Source organism: Gymnoscopelus microlampas (assembly GCF_963454915.1).
Source record: "Gymnoscopelus microlampas genome assembly, chromosome: 24".
Classification (NCBI taxonomy): Eukaryota; Metazoa; Chordata; class Actinopteri; order Myctophiformes; family Myctophidae; genus Gymnoscopelus; species Gymnoscopelus microlampas.
In genome coordinates this window covers 17320269-17340942 of record NC_139961.1, presented here as the reverse complement: position 1 = coordinate 17340942, position 20674 = coordinate 17320269, and the positions used below count along the sequence as shown (strand labels likewise).

The 20674-nt window shown below is 42.9% G+C and overlaps 1 protein-coding gene across 4 annotated transcripts in view; it reads right to left on the bottom strand.

The window, feature by feature from the left end:
- LOC311041079 (partitioning defective 3 homolog B-like) overlaps positions 1-20674 on the bottom strand; it is a 336525-nt gene that overhangs the window by 130656 nt on the left and 185195 nt on the right. For all 4 annotated transcript variants that reach the window (XM_084051519.1, XM_084051520.1, XM_084051522.1 and 1 more), the window contains 2 exons: positions 10537-10761; positions 4024-4237 (listed from right to left, as the gene is read on the bottom strand). In XM_084051519.1, coding sequence (XP_083907645.1) covers positions 4024-4237; positions 10537-10761 — 439 coding nt within the window. The remainder of the gene's footprint in view (positions 1-4023; positions 4238-10536; positions 10762-20674) is intronic.

Below are 20674 nucleotides of genomic sequence, written 5' to 3'. Positions count from 1 at the left end.
TCAATCCAATCCCAGGTAACAACCCTCCTTTTATCAGCATGTCTTTGCTAGTTGATTGCGGTCGTTCGTTTGGAAAAGGAGTCCTTATCTCGGCGTGTCGGTGACACGCTGTGGCCGGCGTGTCACAGGACTCTCCCGACACTCCAGATTCAATTAGGCCCCCGGGGGGGGGGGGGGGGGGGGTGAGATAGCGCCGAGCGAGGGGGGGAGCGTGCGCACAAGATGGGGCTGATAAGAATCCAATCGGCCGTAAGTGTCAAGGGCGATAATGGAGCGATGGTGGCTCTCACACACACACACACACACACACACTGCGGATGAGCATGGACAGGAACACCCAAGGGACAAGGGGACAAGGACGCGCGGGGACAGATATTAGATGTGACAGGGTGATTGATGAACTTGGGTAGGCCAGGTACTTGGCTGTGCGCAGTTAAGGCTTCATTTATAGTTGCTCCGTAGGACGGTGTTTTGCCGGACGAAAAGAACAGATCTACAAGCTGACGACCCTCATTCGATGGAGCAGAGGTTCTCAGACTGTGGGTTGATGTTGCACATTAAGGGGATTTGCTTAATGTGCAACATTGTTTTCTCACTCAACAGTAAACAAACCAAGTATAAGTGATATACACAGTATCTGCACATTTCTAAAGGGAGAATTTAAGGACTTTTAAGAGTTTTTTAATTAATCTTACAAAAACAAAATACTATAAAAAATGGTCAAACATGACCTATGGAAAAGGCACAAATTGTGAGAATAGCCAATCTACAAGCTTGGCTATTTTCACAACATTTATCTGTGGAAGCCCGTCAAACTAGATGTAATGCTTTAACTCCTACAATTCCAAGTGATTGTCAGGGTGGGGGGTGTCCAGTTAAAATAAAAAAAAATTGGGGGGGTTGCGACCTGAAAATCACTGCAAATGAGGATATATATTTAGCTTAACTCGCTAAAGTGATACAAGTCCTGTTTCCCCCACATGGCTCTTAGCATCTCAACGCGATAAAAAATGTAAATGCAGAGTGCCAAGCAAGACCCTAAATCTCATTAGTTTTTTGGCACTTTATTCCTAATCCTTGTGTATTACTCCTTGTTTACTCCTATTGTATTATTATTATTATTATCATTATTATTATTATTTTACTCTTAGCCATATCCGTCTTTCTGTATCTCTCCTGTATTTCATAACTGCAATACTGCCTTGAAAATTGAATTCCCCTGCATGATCAATAAAGGCCTATAACAAGGTCTGTCTGTCTGTCTGCTTTATAGTTCCGGCACGCGAGTTGAACAACAAAAAGCGACGACATGTTGAAGAGTGAAGATCATTTCGTGTTTGTATCCAACTACATCACTTGACTAACATCATGTCTGTCAAGCTGAATTAAAAAACAAGTGGTTTAGAATCGGCGTAAACAGCCGTGGTTTGTTTGGATGCGGCTCCGTTAGACCTCGAGGGTGCATCTTCATTTTTATTTCAGCGTTTCGCGGAGTTGTGAACTCTTCTCCCTATCTCTCTCCAGCTTTCACACTTGCATTGCCCTCATTTCTTTGCCTCCACACTTCAACTCTCACTCTCTCTCTCTCTCTCTCTCTCTCATGGTGGGTTTGCTGGGTGTTGTTTACGTGCAGATCACAGGGCGGTGGGTGTGTGTGTGTGTGTGTGTGTGTGTGTGCGAAGGCGCTGTGATGCAGATCGATGCAGACACCTCCTAATTACATTCATAATGTTGTCGCCTGCAGCTCGCCGCTCGCGTCTATCAGCGCTCTCTTTGACACGAAACGTCAACACAGATGCTTTGCACTCGCGCACGCACACGCACACACGCGCGCACACGCAGGGACTTATTTAAATGGATAAAATGTTATTTGATCCAATGTGTATGGCACAGGATGGTAATACTGTACAATATAACTAATACATCTGTATGGTAGGGTATGTTAATACAATGGTTCTCTCTCTCTCTCTCTCTCTCTCTCTCTCTCTCTCTCTCTCTCTCTCTCTCTCTCTCTCTCTCTCTCTCTCTCTCTCTCTCTCTCTCTCTCTCTCTCTCTCTCTCTCTCTCTCTCTCTCTCTCTCTCTCTCTCTCTCTCTCTCTCTCTCTCTCTCTCTCTCTCTCTCTCTCTCTCTCTCTCTCTCTCTCTCTCTCTCTCTCTGATTGAATTAGACAACATGGCATTTAACAGGATGAACAGTCCAAGAAAACACTTCCAAACAATTCAGTCTTTCTGCCAAGCATTAAGCATGTCTTATAACTCGACAAGGTCTGAGCACGGTTAAACGACTCCCCGCGCGTTAGGAGTCGAGGCCCGGTCTCCTCTCTGGCCTGTGTCTGGCCCACATGATCCTTATTGAACTTGAAACATGACTTAATTAGCCGCGCTATTGCACGGCTCAATCTAATTGCAGTTCTCAAATGCTGCTTTACTTCCAACGGCGGAATTAAGGAAAAGGGCAAATTATGCGCGTAATGACCTCCATTTGCCTCTGCGGTGAAAACGCACGATAGCTCTGAGAACAAAATGTTTAGCATTTAGCCCTGTGCTAGCGGGTGTGAGCGTGCAGTTTAGCCTCGGCACCGTTTGAGATGTAAGGCTCGGTGGAAAGCCAAAGTGCAGTAACTACGCAAATACTTTAACTGATAAAAGACCCATTAAGACCTGAGGCCGATTCTACACATGCCTTTTAAATCCTATAATAGTTTTGAGAAAAACGTATGCTGCTATGTCAGCGGTGCTCAAACTTGTTCATGTCCAAATATTTTGTTCCAAGGACCCCCCCATCTCAAAATATTTTGTTCCAAGAACCCCCCAGAAGCAAAGATTTGAGTTAAAAATGTTCGCTTTAAAAATGTATATATAATATATATACATTTTTAAAGTGAACATTTTTGAAAAACTGGTGCCACATGGGCTATAGGCATATAAGTGATATTACACTAATTGTATCTGTTCTTGATTTAACTGTTTATCCCCCAAAATCGCAAAGGCTAATTTGACCTTTGGGATACACAAGTCATTCACTGTGTGTCCAACAACGTAGTTACTGCACTGCTTTGTAGGGCAGAGTGGTTCTCTAACTTTTTTCATATCAAAGCCCATGTATTTGGCCGTGGACCCCCATCTGAAAATATTCAGTGTCAGAGACCCCATACAAGTTTTTTGTTGTTAAATTGTTTCAAATATGTTCACACAGCAAAGGTTGTCGGCCTCGGGAATCGAACCCGGAACTTGCTGTCAGGCTGCATCAGAGCCTATACGTATATGGTACACAACTTAACCAATAGGCCACTGGTTTCCAAACTTTTAGCTCAAGACCCAAAAGAGAAAGTAGACGTTTGCCCGGGACCCAAACTAGTGAAAATAGCAGATCTACAAGAGCACAACACGGCACGAAGAAGCTTGTAGATCTGCTATTTTCACTACTTCTTAAACTTAAAAAATAAGTACGGTAAGGAAGTTATTAAATATGTTAATTTTATTTATGACATACTTTAGAAGTTTTTTTGTTTTGTTTAAACCTTTTTACATTTTTTGGAAATAATATATATTTTTAGATGTAGAAAACAGAAAAAAAGGTGATATTTACTCGCGACCTACACAAATCGGTCCGTGACCCAAACATGGCTCCCGACCTGTTTGGGAAACAGGCGCCATCGGCGCCCCGGGTTTGTATTTTTGACTGGTGCCAACCACTCCTACATTTGACCGTGTGTGTTTGTCCGTCCGAGCACGGCCTCAACAGTGTGTCTGTCCGAGCATGGCCTCAACAGCTGCAGCTGATTGCAACACAAACATGCAACCAAGTACACTAATTCAACACAAACAAGAGACAGTGGAACACATGCGCCACTTAAAGACATGCATACACACACACACACACACACACACACACACACACACACACACACACACGCACACACGCTGGCTTTGCGCGCACACACACATCATCAAAGGCACCACTCACTTCACACTGGGTGTGATTTTTTCTTTTTATTAAGTCGAAGAAAAATCTCTCTTACCTCAAAAGGGCGAAGCCCTTCCTCTTCTTCTTCTCGGGGTCGGTGTCGGAGGCCTCCTCGCTCTTCTTCTTGCCCTTGGTCTTCTTCTCCTTCTTGGCCTTGGCCTTCTTCTTCTTGTTCTTCTTGCTCTTGCCGTCGTCCGTGTCCAGCTCCTGGCGGGAGGAGCCGCTGGCGGGCGTGTCCCGGCCCGAGCTCTGCTCAGATAGGTCGTCGTCTGTCGGAGGGGGAGGAGAAAGGAGGGAGGGGGAGGAGAGAGGAGGGAGGGGGAGGAGGTCATGCGTTAAGGCAAGGACGAAGGCGCTAGCTAAACTGTCCACAATGACGGACACATTGCTTCCAATGTGGTCCTATTTGCTACCTACCAGTTATGTAAAGTGACTAAGTACATTTACTCAAGTACTGTACTTAAGTAAAATTTTGAGGTATTTTTTACTTTACTGGAGTATTTCCAATTTCCAGTTCTTTTACTTCTACTCCACTACATCTCAGAGGCAAATATTATACTTTTACTCCACTAAAATGATTTGAAAACTTTAGTTACTAGTTACTTTGCAGATATAAATCATTATATTATAAAACATCCACTAAACCACTTTAGCCCTATGTTATCCATAGGCTATTTGAAAATAGCAGATCTACAAGCTCACAATGCGTCACGATGCGACACATTGTGAGCTTGTATATATGTTATTTTCAAACATTTTTATACTTTTACTTTTGTTACTTTAAGTACATGTTGATGCCAATACGTTTGTACTTTTAATCAAGTACATTTTGAATTCTGGACTTTTACTTGTAACAGTGTTTCTATATTGCAGTATTGATACTTTTACTAAAGTAAAACATGTGAGTACCTTTTCCACCACTGCTACCTATCTTCAATGTTTGTTTGGAGCTAAACACAGTTATGTATAATATAAAAGTGTTACTCAGTCGTATGGCCGTGACCCATTTAATCGTAAATAGTGTGTTTCTTGTTTTTATTTTTATGTATGCATTTTGCATTTCCTACATTCCTACAAGTTTTCTTACATTCCTACAAGTTTTTTTAAATACGTCACAGATGTTCATAATTACATCAACATATTTATTGTTTTATCTCAAAACATTTTAAAAATATTTTCCAGACATTTTCAAAAATAGAGAAAATATCAAATATACATGTGGCTTGTAGATAAATTGTAGATATATTTTATTTTTTTTTAATGTGTTAAGCCTCACGGCTTAACACATTCCACGCCAGAGTTTAATATCATAATGTACTCTCCAGTGGCAGCGATTTATTGTTGTTTTTTTCACGTCGCCACAGACCTCGCTAAATACCTTATGATCGCACGTTAAACTGTTTGTACACACACAGGGTAGCTGTGTGAGTGGCCCAGAGAAGACTGTTTCAATCGGCGACATTCCATTTTGCAGTAGTCGCGGTTTCTGTTAAACAGCGTTCAGCGAGGAGAAAAACAACTCCGAGATAATGGCGGATTAGGGGAAGCTTTAGGGCGGCGGCGGATGGGAACGAAAATCTCCGGATACAGATATTTCCATATCCGGGTGTGCTACAATGAAATGTGTCACTGCGAGGGAGGCCTACAATGAAATGTGTCACTGCGAGGGAGGCCTACAATGAAATGTGTCACTGCGAGGGAGGCCTACAATGAAATGTGTCACTGCAAAAAAAAAAAAAAAAAAGACCATTTCACGTAGAACTACGCGACTGGCACGCTGCACAATTATTTAGGTTTGCGTAGAACTACGCGATTGGCACGCAATGTGTTAAGAGGTAAAGGCATAGTGTATGTTTCAGACACGGTCGGGGGGTCTGGGGCTGAAAAAAAGGTTTATTGTACAAGCAGCATCCCTGGGATTCTCTGTGTCCAACACAAAGCTCCACCAATCTGCAACAGTGGGTCTCACAGTGTGGTCCAGGGACCCTCACGGTTCCCTGAGGGGGTTCCAAATGGGCCCCTTACTGGTCTGTAACTCTGAGAGTGTAGAGACGGAACCTTAATGGACTCTCAAGAGTAACTGGGGGGTCCTTGAAATAGGCTCTACGCCCAGCAGCCATATTGTGAAGACATTCACAGGTGTTACCAATGATACTAATGAAGGCTCTGTTCAATTTAGTGTAGCACAGTGGTTCTCAGATGTTTCAATTTCCACGACCCCCATAACTCTGAGAGTGTACAAATGGAACCAAATGGAACCGTAAGGGTCCATTTGGTTCCATTTGTACACTCTCAGAGTTACACCCCTCGCAAGGGGCCATTTGGAAACCCCTTAAGGAACCATGAGGGTCCCTGGACCCAAATGTTAGAGCCACTTGGTGTAGCAGAGTGTTTCCAGTGGGCCAACACGCACAACGTCAGCACCCTGACTCTGTTTGACCAGAATGGAACAGAGCCTTCATTAGTATCATTACTAACACCTGTGAATGTCTTCACACTATGGCTGCTGTGCATAGAGCCTACTAAAACGTTTTGAGAATCACTGATCTACAAGCAGTACTCCTGCGTCCAAGGGAAAAGTGCTTTGTACTCACAGCTGCTGTAGCACAGCTCTCAAGCCCAGGTTATTGGCGTTACCATGGATACCAAGCGTACAAGGAGGGCCGCTTGGCAGACGTGGTGGAACGCTGCCAGTGGTGGAGGGAAGTACTCGGATTGTTTTACCTTAAATTAAAGTATCGCTACCACAATGCAGAACTACTCTGTTAGCAGTGGTGTAAAGTAACTAAGTGCATTTACTCAAGTACAATTTTGAGGTACTTTTACTTTACTGGAGCATTTCCTATTTTCAATACGTCTCCTCCACTACATCTCAGAGGCAAATATTGTATTTTTACTCGACTACAGTTATTATTTGAGAACTTTAGTTACTAGTTACTTACTATATATCAATTATTCTATTATAAACCACTTTAGCCCTATTTTATACGTACTGTAGGCTATTTGAAAATAGCCGATCTACAAGCACACAATGCGTCGCAATGCAACACATTGTGAGCTTGTAGATCTGCTATTTTCAAACATATTCGTACTTTTACTTTTGGTACTTACTACTAAGAATATGAGCCAGGCTAGTTGATGCCACTACTTTTGTACTTTTACTCAAGTAACATTTTGAAAACAGGCCTTTTACTTGTAACAGAGTATATCTACATGGTGGTATAGAGGATATGCGTGTGACATCATCATCAAATCCGGAAGTTATGCAGGAATGCCTATAGAGTGTCAAAAAAATACTTTCTGGCCTTGACAGCCCATGCATCCAAACAGAAAAGTCATATCTGATTGCATTAAACAACATTAAACAATGTTAAACTCATTTTTCATGTTTCTTTGCCACTCGATGTGCCATTCACTTTAAGCATGCGCATATCCTCTATAGCTACTTTTACTTAACATATCTGAGTACTTATTCCACCAATGTCTGTTTGTACAAGTCCAAGTACAAGTATATACATTTTTCAAAACTTGTCAAAATCCATTGAAAATAGCGGATCTATATTCAAACTGTAGTTCAGCTATTTGTTTCAAAAAGTACCTCAAAGTGTGCACAGCACTTGAGTAAATGTACTTAGTTACTTTCCACCGCTGTGAGCTGCACAGGCCCAATAAAGCAGATTTAGGTGTTGGGAGTGGACATCGTCCTCAGATAGCATCAGCCTGGCTGTAAAAGCTCCCACAAATCTGATGAGTTATGTACTGATTATGCTCTATCACACTGGTACAGTAGTATTAGTACCATACTGTACTGCAAAATTCTGCTGGCACTGCTACATTTAACCCCTTCAAACCGGGAACGCATCTTTGTATAACCACTTTATCCATTTTTTTTTAGACATTTGGCTATTCAAAAAAATAGCAGATATACAAGCTCATAGCGCGGCACCGAGTGCCACGCTATGAGCTTGTAGATCTGCTATTTTTTAACATCTTGACCATTTGTGCAAATATTTGACTCAACATATATTTGATTTCAATATATGTTTTTAAAGGGAACGTTTTTCACTCAAATCTTTACTTTTGGGGGTCCCTATTTATATATTTTTTTATATTTATATTTTGAGCTGGGGGGTCGGCAGCCAAATACATGTATAGGCCTGATTTTGAGCACCACTGATAAAGCAACAACATAAAGCATTTCGGTCTCAGGTCTCAGGAATCGGTCTCAGGTCTAAATTAGCCTGGGACCAGACGATTCTGCCAGTGCAAAAAAAAAAGAAAAAATAATTGCCCTACGCGAGGCTAGGTCTAAAGGGGTTAACCACAGGATCTATAAAGGTCTGTCTGTCTGTATATAAAATAATATAAAATCTGTTTTCTTCGGACAAGGGAAATTCAATCACCAAAGACATCTATCTACCCCCCCCCCCCCCCAGAACATAATTCCATCCATATCTTTGTCAAAATAGTTTTATAACCACATTCAGTGTATCAATATCTGGATTTTCATTTTACTCCCAATGTACAGTATCATTTTGTCAACTCTACCAGAAACTTGAAAGTAAACACACATAGGGATGTTTGATATCGACTTTTTCTTTACTGATACCCAATATACCGATATCTAACTCCTAATTTCCGATACCAATCAACCGATACCAATATTTATATATTGTCAGGTAACAACATCACATATCTAATAAAATAAAATAGCTATACTATCAATATGTATATACATCTAACATATTACTGTGATGCTAGCTTTTCAATAAGCGTCAGCTGGACGCAGACACACACACACCTGCCCTCTGCAATGCTCTAATTTGAAAGTGACTGAAGTCTGCCTCATGTCTCTGCAAAAGCCCTTGAACATGATGGAATATGATTAAGAATTACTGTGATTATGGTAAGCTCACATTTCATATCACACACACTCCATAGTTTTTTTTTTTAAACCGACACTTTTCGATCTTACATTTTTATGCTAATATCGGCCGATATTATCGGACGTCCCTAGTTACACATGATGCAACCAGCAGTGAGGCTTACAGTAAAGGTTAGCAGTGCATTTAAAATGTGCTGCTCTAAGACAAAACACTAAGTTGCTCTTCCTCCCAAAAATGCTGAGGAGATAAAAGGGTGTAGTATTTCATTAGAGGTACTCAGGCTAAGCACTGTCCCCATGGCAGAGCCCTGGCGCCGCCCCAGAGACACTCTTTTATGTAAACCACTACAGGAGTTTGTTTTGGGAAAACGTGGCTTCTTAGTGCAATGAATGTGTCCCCCATATGTCTTAAAAGGAACGTCTCACTTCTAACCAGCAGTCCTGTATTAAAAAGGAACTGTCTTTAACCTATCAATACCGGGAACGCATCTGTGTGTCATTTTACAATTTCTTTGGACTATTCAAAAATAGCAGATATACAAGCTCATAGGGCGGCACCGAGTGCCGCCCTATGAGCTTGTAGATCTGCTATTTTTTGAAAAACAATCGTGAAAATGTGTGCGAATCTTTGAATATAGCTACATGTTTAACTCAAATCTTTGCTTCTGGGCGGGTCCCTGGAACAACATATTTTCAGATGGGGGTCCGTGGCCAAATACATATCTTTTTGGGGGTCCTTGACATGAAAAAAGACATTTGTAGAATCCCCCAGAAGCAAATATTTGAGTTACAAATGTTCGCTTTAAGATATATATATATATATATAACTAAAAGGAAAAACCTTCAAAAGAAGGGACCGCACAACTCCAGGACTGATTTTGCTTTCTTTATTTGCACAACGCGTTTCGCTTGTTTGCTTCTTCAGGTGCTAGCACCTTTTTGTTGAGCGGTGTAGCCGCTCCTATAAGTGGGTTTGGGACCGTCTTGAAAAGACCGTCGTGAAAATGTGTCTTTCGCTATACTGTGATTGGCTGACTATTCACACCCGTTGCTCAGTACTGTGATTGGCTAGCGAGACGCATGATGACTGTGATTGGCTAGCGAGACGCATGATGAAATTAATAACCTATAAATATCACGACGCACTTCAAAAAAATTACTTTTTTTTTAAGTGAGCTTCCATCACTGTGATAACCACTGTTGTTGCTAAATAACACCGCTCACTTCACACTGGGTGTGATTTTTACTGTACTGTCATACTTTTTCTTTTTTTTCGTAATACAAATAATCAAAGAAAAGGGACCCGCACACACTGTCAGAAACTTGCAAAAAGCTCTTCATTTCAACGTTTCGGTCATTAGACATTCATCAGACATTGTCTGTCCTGATGAAGGTCTAGCGGCCGAAACGTCACAATAAAGAGCATTTTTTTTTTTTTTTTTAGGTTTCTGACAGTGTGAGGGTCCTTTTCTTTGATATCACCATCAGAGATCTCCTTTTGAATTACGCATTTTTTGACTTGACATAATGAATAGAATTTTTTTGTGACCTGTTCAAAGTAAAAAAAAAAAAAAATAAATGCTGGCAGTGGGCAAACACAGCCAGAAATAAATCTGGCAGTGAATGGGTTAAGTGCTTCAAACATCTCCGTCTTCAATTTAATGTCATACAATGCGTCCTTACCGTCGTCCGACGCGCCTCCCTCGTAGGAGCGGTCGATGGCGGCGCGGAAGCTCTGGTTGCAGCCGCGGCCGCGCACCATGACGGTCGGCCGCGGCCGGTGGAAGGGCACGTCGGCCTGCGCGCGGCTCTGCTGGGCCTCCGACACGGCCGTCTGCAGGCTCTCCAGGGAGCTGGACTTCCACAGGCCCAACGTGGGGCCCAGCGCTCCTACCCCAGCCGGGGGCTCTGAGAGACGGGGAGAGAGACAGGAGAGAGGGAGAGGGGGGTTGAGTATGTGGATGGATGTTATAAGACAGGGGTTCTCAAACTTTTTTCATGTCAAGGGCCCCCAACTTGACACTTATTAGCCCGCGGACCCCCATTTGAAAAGATATGCCAGGGACCCCCATAAGAGAAGATTTGTACGGCTCTAGCAGTGATTCTCAACCGTTTTAATTTCAAGGACCCCCAGTTTGACATGCATTAGGCCACGGACCCCCATTTAATGGCATTTCTGTCTCTGGGACCCCAATTTATATTGTAAAATCAATGTTTATTTAACTTTGAGATAGACCCATAAGGGTCCATTTGGTTCCATTTGTACACTCTCAGAGTTACAGACCCATAAGGGTCCATTTGGTTCCTAACTATTCATCATTTAGCTGGGGACCCCCTGGAACTCCCTGAAGGACCCCTGGGGGTCCCCGGACCCCACTTTGAGAACCAATGTTATAAGGGTTAACTTTTCAGGCCGCAACCCCTCAAACTAATCACATGTAAACTGGGACAAGCATTGTGTTCCTCATAGCATAATTGCCTAACTCATATGTTTATGGTTTTCAGGAGAGACAAAAGAAGAAGAAAAACACTGTCTGCCTAAGTCACCTTGATGACTTAGGCAGAAAGTAAAACACATATTTTTGCCTAAGTCATGTTTATCTGCCTTTATTTATATCTGCCTTAACTCTACTCTCCGAACAATTCAATTCAATTCAATTCAATTCAAAGGGCTTTATTGGCATGAGAAAACATACGTTTACATTGCCAAAGCAAAAAGCACAATACAACTCTCCGAACACTGCTGTTTCATCTTGCCTTATTGCCTATATGTTCTCAGCCTATCAAAACGCTTGTTACATTCAAAATCATTTCTGCCTAAATCATTTTGGAATGTAACAACCATTCTGATTGGCTTAGGGCATAGGCAACACGGCACAATGATGCAGCAGTGTTAGGAGAGTAGAAATAGGCAGAAATGTCAATTTGACCAAGACTCCCTTCCTAGAAATGTAGTGGAGTCAAAAGTACAGTAGGAGACTCAATTGACCTGCATTTGAGTCTCCGGCAGTCATCACATTATTGTCTCCGGCAGTCATCAAATTATTGGCTTAGGAATGCGCCAAAAAAAAAAAAATCCATGTATTCAATGCTTCATGGGGTGTGAAATTGATCGTAAATAAGTAATTTGCTTGGGTGAACTACTCCTTTAATGACATAGTTTAATGTGGAAAAAGGGTGTTATGCCCCTCTAACCACTTAAACGTCAGCATCCGTAGTGTGGGGGAAAGATTTCACAGATAATAGCAGATCAACGCGTTGTGAGCTTGTCGATCGGCTATTTTCCGCGAAAGCTTTCCCCACAATAACAGAAAACCCTAGTACAGAGCCCTGCAGCCCTGCAGTCAACCATATAGGGTTTGCATGGTTAAGAACAAGCCTCACTATACTGAAATAAAGCAGGTTCTCTCTCCTCGGTGGCCTGGAGAATGAGAAGTCTCCTTCAATTGTAAATGACATTCAGCTGGTGTCCTGAATCTCATTCACCTGGAGGTCCCAGGAGTATAAATTAGACCCCGATTAGGCAGCTAGAGTGGGAAGCCAGCGGTAATCAGAATGCACAGTGAATTAACCACTTCATCTGTATTCCGGGGGAACACTCGCCAAGATTGGCGAGATGGCAAGATTTGGTGCAAGTAAGTAAGTCAAATTCTATTTCACAGAGAGATCTCACAAAGATTAAAACAAAACGAGGTATTAAAACAGTTAGAAACAGAAACAAGCCTGTACAATTCATCGGAAACAGGACAGCAGATAATAACACAAACGTGGAAATAAAATCATGTCACATTCCGAAAATGCTTGTTCAAATAGTAGCATTTTGAGGTTGTTCTTAACACATGCACTGCCAATGACATAGATATATGTCAATTCAAACTTTATTTTTTTTTTATTCAACAAGAGGGCATTCTTCCGCAACCTAGGAATGATCTCTTGACTCTGAAAGAAGGAATGGACGGATGTGACGTCATCCCACAAAAATGTACTTCCGTCCACTCCTACAGTATATTAGGAGTTGTAGAAAAACACATCTAGCTCCTTTCAACGGCCGATAGCAGCAACATGGCCGATCGAGTTTACACTTTTTTCCCCCCGGTGGATAGAGGCGACCCGACCCCACCCCCCAGACACCCTTTGTTTACATCCGTGTACACATCGCGGCTCCAGTGACTCCACGTGGATCGTCAATATAAGGTAAAAAAAATGCAGCGGATTCATTAATTAATTAATATACCTGGCAGTGAATGTGTTAAGGGTTTCGTGACTTTCTTTTTTTTTTTAGGTTTTCTGACCTCAATTACACCCAAAAAAACAGAACTTTGAACATTCAGTGGATTTTCTGTGGTCTGGGGTCTGTGCTGTGATTGGCCCGTGGACTTTGATGTCACAGTCCATTAATTCCGACATGGTATCCAGTGCCTTTGTTTGGTTCGGACATGGATGTTTATGTGAAGTCCACAAGATGGTCACATATTTCAGCAGGTCACCAATTTCATTGTAACAAGGGCAGAGGCGGCGCGGAGGCAGCCCCGGGAGGTTTGGGATTCTGGCTATAGCCAGGCTGGGTGTGATGGCTCCTAATACAAAAAAAAAAGACTCTCCCGCTTTGGTGGCAGCTCACTACTTAAGACGTTTCGTTTTTCTTTCTTTCTTTGACATGTGGGAGCGTTTTAAAAGGCTGTTGACTAGAACAGAAGTGAAACTGTTGAGATTTCAAGGACGCTATATAGAGTTGAAGGATTCGGGGAGGAGGAGGAGGGTGTCGCTGTCTTTTCAGTCTTAAATTGACTTTCTGAGAGGATGCAGTGGGGGATTTATGGGGGGAATAAGGAGGTATGAATGGCTGTGGGGGGGGTGGGGGGGGCAGGGTTCAGGAATAAAACGCTCAATTTGAGAGGCAAGGATTTGTGTCACAAAATGTAATTACGGCTGTCCGGCTCGCGAGCTCTCCGATGGAATTAAGCTCCTTTGCCAAAGCGAGAGAGCTGTTTTAAAAAGAGGCCATATTAACACTTTTCGGTATGCATGTAGAAAAGCACTGTGTGTTGGCGATAGCACTGTGTGGGTGTGTGTGTGCGCGTGCGTGCTCTTGCCAGTCACCTGCAAGTGTCTTGCAAAAAAGCAAGCGTAAGGCCGGATTCATACATAGTTGCAACAATAGTAGATCTGCAAGCTCACAACGCGTCATGGAGCAATGTGCCGTGGGCTTGTAGATTGGCTGTTTTCGATGCACAAAGTGATGCGGAGCAAGGTGTACATCAGCCATGATATGTCAAGTGTGTGTGGGTATGCATGCGTGATTGGTGATTCTCTGTGTGTGTGTGTGTGTGTGTGTGTGTGTGTGTGTGTGTGTGTGTGTGTGTGTGTGTGTGTGTGTGTGTGTGTGTGTGTGTGTGTGTGTGTGTGTGTGTGTGTTGGTGTGCTCTCAGCCCATGCATGTCAAGCAGTTGAAGGCTGGAGATAAATTAATAATGAGGCTTTAATCGTCGGGATTGCTGCCCCCCCCCCCCCCCCCCCCCCCCGCCCCCCCCCACCCTGTTGGGACCAGCGGAGGGTGAAATGGGCGTTTATCACATATATCAGACACCACGCTGCGTCGGCAGATGCTCTCCGGGATGCCGTTACGAAAAATCACGTCTTGTCCGAGACATGGGGCGGTGAGCGTCTCGATGTGGCGCTCACAACGCGTCACATCGTACATCGGCTATTTTCACTACTTGTGTGCGAGACTGTAGTATGACAAAGTAGGACAATAATCTATGAAAAAAACTAAAGACAAAAGAAAAGCGACAGTACACTACTGTCCTTTACCATTGAGCAACAAAACCATTCTATTCCAAACTGGCTTTGACTTGACTTTGGGAGAATATCTCAAAATTACACTTAACGACTTGAGTTAAATGATCTTAGTTACTCAACCACTGATTTTCGACAACAGGGTTGTAGCCATAAATGTCATTCAGTGTAATGAGGCCTGTTCCACTGAAGTTTAACAACTAAATCGTTATATAATAGCTCTCATACAACCTCTCTCTCTCTCGCCAACATTAAATGTATTTGGTCGCGGACCCCCATCTCAAAATATTTAGTTCCAGGAACCCCCAGAAGCAAAGATTTGAGTCACAAATGTTCTCTTTGAAAAAAAAAAAAAAAAAGCACACATTTTCACGATTTTTCAAAACAAATAGTCAAATAAATGTAAAATGATGACACGGTATGCGTTCCCGTATTGAATGGGCTAAAGCCGTGTGTGATATGGATATGAGGGTTGTGTGTGAGAGTCTTGTCAGTATTCAGTAGACAGGGGGATTGAGTGGTTGTTCCTGTCACATAGCCTCAGGGAATCACACAAGCGGTGCTATACAACCTGGAACAGAACTCTCGCTTCTGCACCGCATAACACCCGACTTTAAAGGCCCCCGTCGATGTCCCGTTACGCGTGCTTCATCTCGTCTCTATGTCGGGGGCAGAGACCTCTTATCTCCATGTTTTAATTTTGATTTGATTTTTTCGTAATTGAACGCCCCTACTTGATCATACTACAACGCAGTGGTGTAAAGTAACTAAGTACATGTACTCCAGTACTGTACTTCAGTACAATTTCGAGGTATTATAAATTTACTTCTACTCCACTACACATTAGGCAAATAGTGTAGGCTACTTTTACTCCACTACAATTATTTGGAAACTTTAGGTACTAGTTACTTTAAATACATTATATTATATTATTTATTCATTATATTGTTTCAAAACGCCACTGAGCACATATAATCATAGAATCATAGAAATGAATAGCTCGTGGAGGCTTCTTTTTTTTTTACTTCTACATTTTTATCCCACAATTTGTGTAACCCATTTTTTCACCCAGTGCCAATTATCTAAGTAATCCTGGACGCTAGACTCCCTCTGCCAGCCTAGGTAGAGCCTAGAGCCGAGCTCATGCCTCCTTCAATGCATGAGAGCTAGCAAGCCACTTCTTATCACCTGACAGGGGGGAGGTTCCCTGGTTGGACGTAGCGCGTGGAAGAAACACGTTATTCCAACCAGTTCCTTTCCCCTCCATCAGGAGCCCCGGAACCAGGGGGAGCCCCGGAGCCCAGGACCCAGGGGGAGGCAGTACAGAGACCAGGATTACAGCATGTTTTTGTGAGGGTACTAGGGGACACGGGAACATGCAAACTCCACACAGAGAGGCCCTTTCGCCAACCCCACCTAGGGTATGGGCACTGATGACGCGGAGGAGAGAACGCGCCCCCCATGGCCCACAGTGTCCCCGGCGGGAATCAAACCCAGAAGCTTCTAGCTGTGAGGCGACAGCGCTACCGACTGCGCCACCGTGCCCCCTCGTGGAGGCTTCTACAGCTCTAAAACGATCGGCCTAAACGGTAAGAAACGATGTACCCTTTTTTTTTTTTTAACTCTGGCACTCGATGTGTTAATACCTGTCTTTCAACTGCACCACAATAAAACTCCACAGAAAACAGCTTGGCAGAGGATGGAGGCGGAGGGGGTTGCCGCGGTTACAGACAACAGACTCCACGGCTCGAAAGGTGAGTTGTCAGGGAGACGCTGTATATGGGGGGGGCTTTGTGTTCATACATGCTTCAAACTGTCTTAAACACTTAAGCCCTGTTTTGTACGTAATAGGCCGGCACCCTTTGGACCGGCCTAGAATGTCCTGGTCTTTCTCCAGCACTGTGGGGGATTTTTAACACACCTCCGGGGTCATACTGTATGAGACACATACACACCAAGTTTGAGACCGAACGGTCGGACGGACGCTGTCCGAGTTACACCAAGGACATTTTTCTGTGACAGGCACACACAGAGATTCCCTGAATTATAGTATATAATGTTGCGTCAGGCAGAAAGTTAATTCCCTACTTGATCATACATACTACAGTGGCACACAAAAGCGTAAAACATAGCAGATCTACAAGCTCGAAATGTGGCGCGAAGCGACACATTTCGAGCTTGTTGATCTGCTATTTTTTACGCTTTTGTAGCCTGAACAGTTTTGGCCATGTGAGGTTTCCACCCGACTGAGACGATATATAGATAGATAGATGAAGGTGTCAGGAAAAATAGTCGGTCTACAAGCGATGCAGCAGGTCGTCAGCTTGTAGATCGGTTATTTTACTTACTTTAGATTATTATTTTCAAAATGTTAAAATGTTTTGAGCATTTAGTTTTTTTATTACATTTTTTGAAAGTCTGGAAATGTTGACATGCCCGTATGTATGCACACACACACACACACACACACACACACACACACACACACACACACACACACACACACACACACACACACACACACACACACACACACACACACACACACACACACACACACACACACACACACACACACACAGCATTGAGTACACAGGGATGTGTGCATATACAATTCTATAGGTTACTGTACACCCATGAATATTTGCACATGCAGCACAAATGCACACACTGTACCCTCTCTATATTAGACGACACACGCACGCACACACACACACACACACACACACACACACACACACACACACACACACACACACACACACACACACACACACACACACACACACACACACACACACACACACACACACACACACACACACACACACACACACCTATTCCATCTGCAGATCCAATCTCACAACAGGCTCATAAAAACACGGGGTCATTTTGTTGGGAAGCAGTAAAAAGAAAAAAAGAAGGGCTCTATTTCTGCGTTTGCCATAAAAAACACATGCAATGTAATTGTTCTCTATGGACAGGACCAGGCCCACTAGTAAAAGAACGGTTCAATAAATGCTATCGGGTTCAACAGACAACCCTTTAAAACTCTTTAGCATTTTCGTCTCTGTCAGGGTGGAAACCTCATGTCCAAATATGTTGCTTTTATTATTATCTAATTGAAAAATGGCAACAATAGCAAATCTACAAGGTCAAGCTTGTAGATTGGCTATTTGTGCTACTTTTGTGTGACACTGTAGAATGATGAAGTAGGGCAATCATTTACGAAAACGCATGATAAGTATGGAGGTATGGAGATACGTGGTTTCTGCCCGACAACATTGATTTACAAAGACACACAGATATGTGTAAAGATGGCCTCTTTCAGTTGCGGAAAGCAGCAAGTACATTTACTCAAGTACTGTAGTTAGAAAGTACAATTGTAATGTCCTTTTACTTTACCTGAATATTCCATATTTTTTTGATACTTTATACTTCTACTCCTCTATACCAGTGGTTCTCAAACTTTTTCATGTCAAGGACCCCCAAATTGACACTTATTAGCCCGCGGACCCCCATTTGAAAAATATATGCCAGGAAACCCCATAAGAGAAGATTTTTACGGCTCTAGCAGTGAATCTCAACCGTTTTAATTTCAAGGACCCCCAGTTTGACATGCGCTACGAACCCCCATTTAATGACATTTCTATCACTGGGACCCCAATTTATATTCTAAAATCAATGTTAATTTAACTCTGAGAGTGTACAAATGGAACCGAATGGACCCTAACACTCTCAGAGTTACAGACCCATAAGGGTCCATTTGGTTCCTACCCATCATTTAGCTGGGAACCCCCTCAAGTACCCCTGGGGGTCCCCGGACCCCACTTTGACAACCAATGCTCTATACCACCGATGCAATATTGTCCTTTTTGCGCCACCGTGAATATTTGACAGCTTCAGTTACTTTTCAGATGTAGGTTATTATTACAAAACATAGTATACATTAACAACTTAAGCACTATTTCAGGGGTCTTCAAAGTTTTTCAGGCAGAGAACCCCTTAGCTGAGAGACAGAGATGAATATGTTTGTGTAACATAGCCAATCTACAAGCTCACAACACGTAGGATTTTTGGTAAATGTTCCCCCCAGAATAGGGTTGCTAGGGTTCAAGTGGCTAATAATAATACAGAAAAAAAGTCCCTATCGCAAAACGATTTGGCAGCCCCCCCGTAGTAACTCTGAGGAGCCCCTAGGGGTCCCGGACCCCCTGTTGAAGACCAACGCCACATTTTAATCTTCAGCTATTCGAAAAAGCGACGCATTGTGAAGCTTCTAGATCGGCTATTTTTGACACATTTGGCAGAAATATAGTACTTTTACTCTGGTGCTGTAAGTATATTTTGATGCCAATACTTTTACTAAAGTAAAATTATGAATGCAAGACATGTATTTATATGTTTACATTGTGGTATTGCTACATTTGCTTAAGTAAAAAAACATCTGAATACTTCTTCCACCGCTGACCTCTTCCAATAAAGGCTTTCTGAATTGAAATGGATACCGCATCGTAAAAAAAAGCCACACAATAGGAAATGCAATGAACCATGTGGTGTCATGGGTTTTAGCAGATTGTGACTTTATTGAATGCAGCCTTTAAATCCTTATTGGAGCAGAGAGAAGTTCATATGCGGGAGGATTCTGTGGCTAAAAGCCCTGGGGGGGGGGGGGGGGTTTCCCAATCCATGGGACGGGGACCAAGAGTGGGACACAACAGGTTCTGACAGGGTCATAAGAAAGAAACGGTCTAAAAGCTATAATTCAGGATTTATGTTAATGGATGTAAAGTTATATGAACCATTCTCTATGTTAGAGTATGTTACTACAGTAGTAGGCTACATGTGCAGTGGTTGGAGGTGCTCTCCCTACTCTTCCATTGAGACATTTAGGCACCCAAATTACACTCTAAGACGTTGCTTCTCAAAGTGGGGTCCGGGGACCACCGGGGGTCTATGAGGGGGTTCCAGGGGGTCCCCAGCAACATGTGTTAATATAGCAACAAAATAAGTTCAACCTCTTCAACCCCTAGACTGTTTCCGAGGAAGGGAGCGTTCGTTTCGTGCCGTAAGTCCCACCTAGCCGAGCGGTGTTGACTCGCTACGAAAAACAAGCACACCTTTCTCGATCTTACAGGTTTCAGACTTGTACTTTAACATATACATTGGCTAATAGTAGCATACTACAAGCTCATATGTGACACGTTGTGCTATCTGTGTCGAGCCAAAATATATATTTTTTTACATTTTAACAACACAAATCATGTATGGGATCCCGTCCATGGCACAACATCGGGGTCCGCAACCAAACACATACATTTGGGGGTCCTTGACTTGATTATCACTGCCCTCAGAATTAAACCCTACGGAGGTCGGCCATGGGGCACCCAGGGGCGCCGATTTATGTCCGAGCTGCGCGAAAATTTAGTAATTTTTTTCGGGTTGGTTACCTTTTTTTTTTTTTTTTACTTTAATGTGGTTAATTAGGTTGATTTGGTACAAAACATGTACTCCATGAAGTGTAGATGTCGGAGGTTTTTTCTTTTTCTTTTTTCGTGATGAGTTTGTGATGGGTGCTCGCCATTTCTCCTGGGTGCTTTAGCCCCGAGGCACCCACACTATCGGCGCCCTTGCCTAGTGGTTGACGACGTCAAACTAGTTATTTGAAGCAGATGCCACACCAGATTGGACACTGGCCTACTAATACTGAATGGGAATCTTCTAGATGCACCGCCATCTTTATTGTAGTTCTGACATTGTACCTCTGTCTACTGGGAGACAGTGACAGTGGACCTAGCTTTGTATGGAATGAATGAATAGGATTTATGGTCAAAATATGAAGAGGTGAAAGAAATCAAACGTCTTTCATATTTCAAAGCAATTGAGTCAAACGCCTGTGTGGGTGGACCATCTGTTCTGCCTGGTGCCCTGCACACACCACTGAGCCAATCAACACACAGTCTAGGGCTGTAACTGCCCATTATTTTATTAGTGATTATCATTGATTACTATTGATTACTGTTTC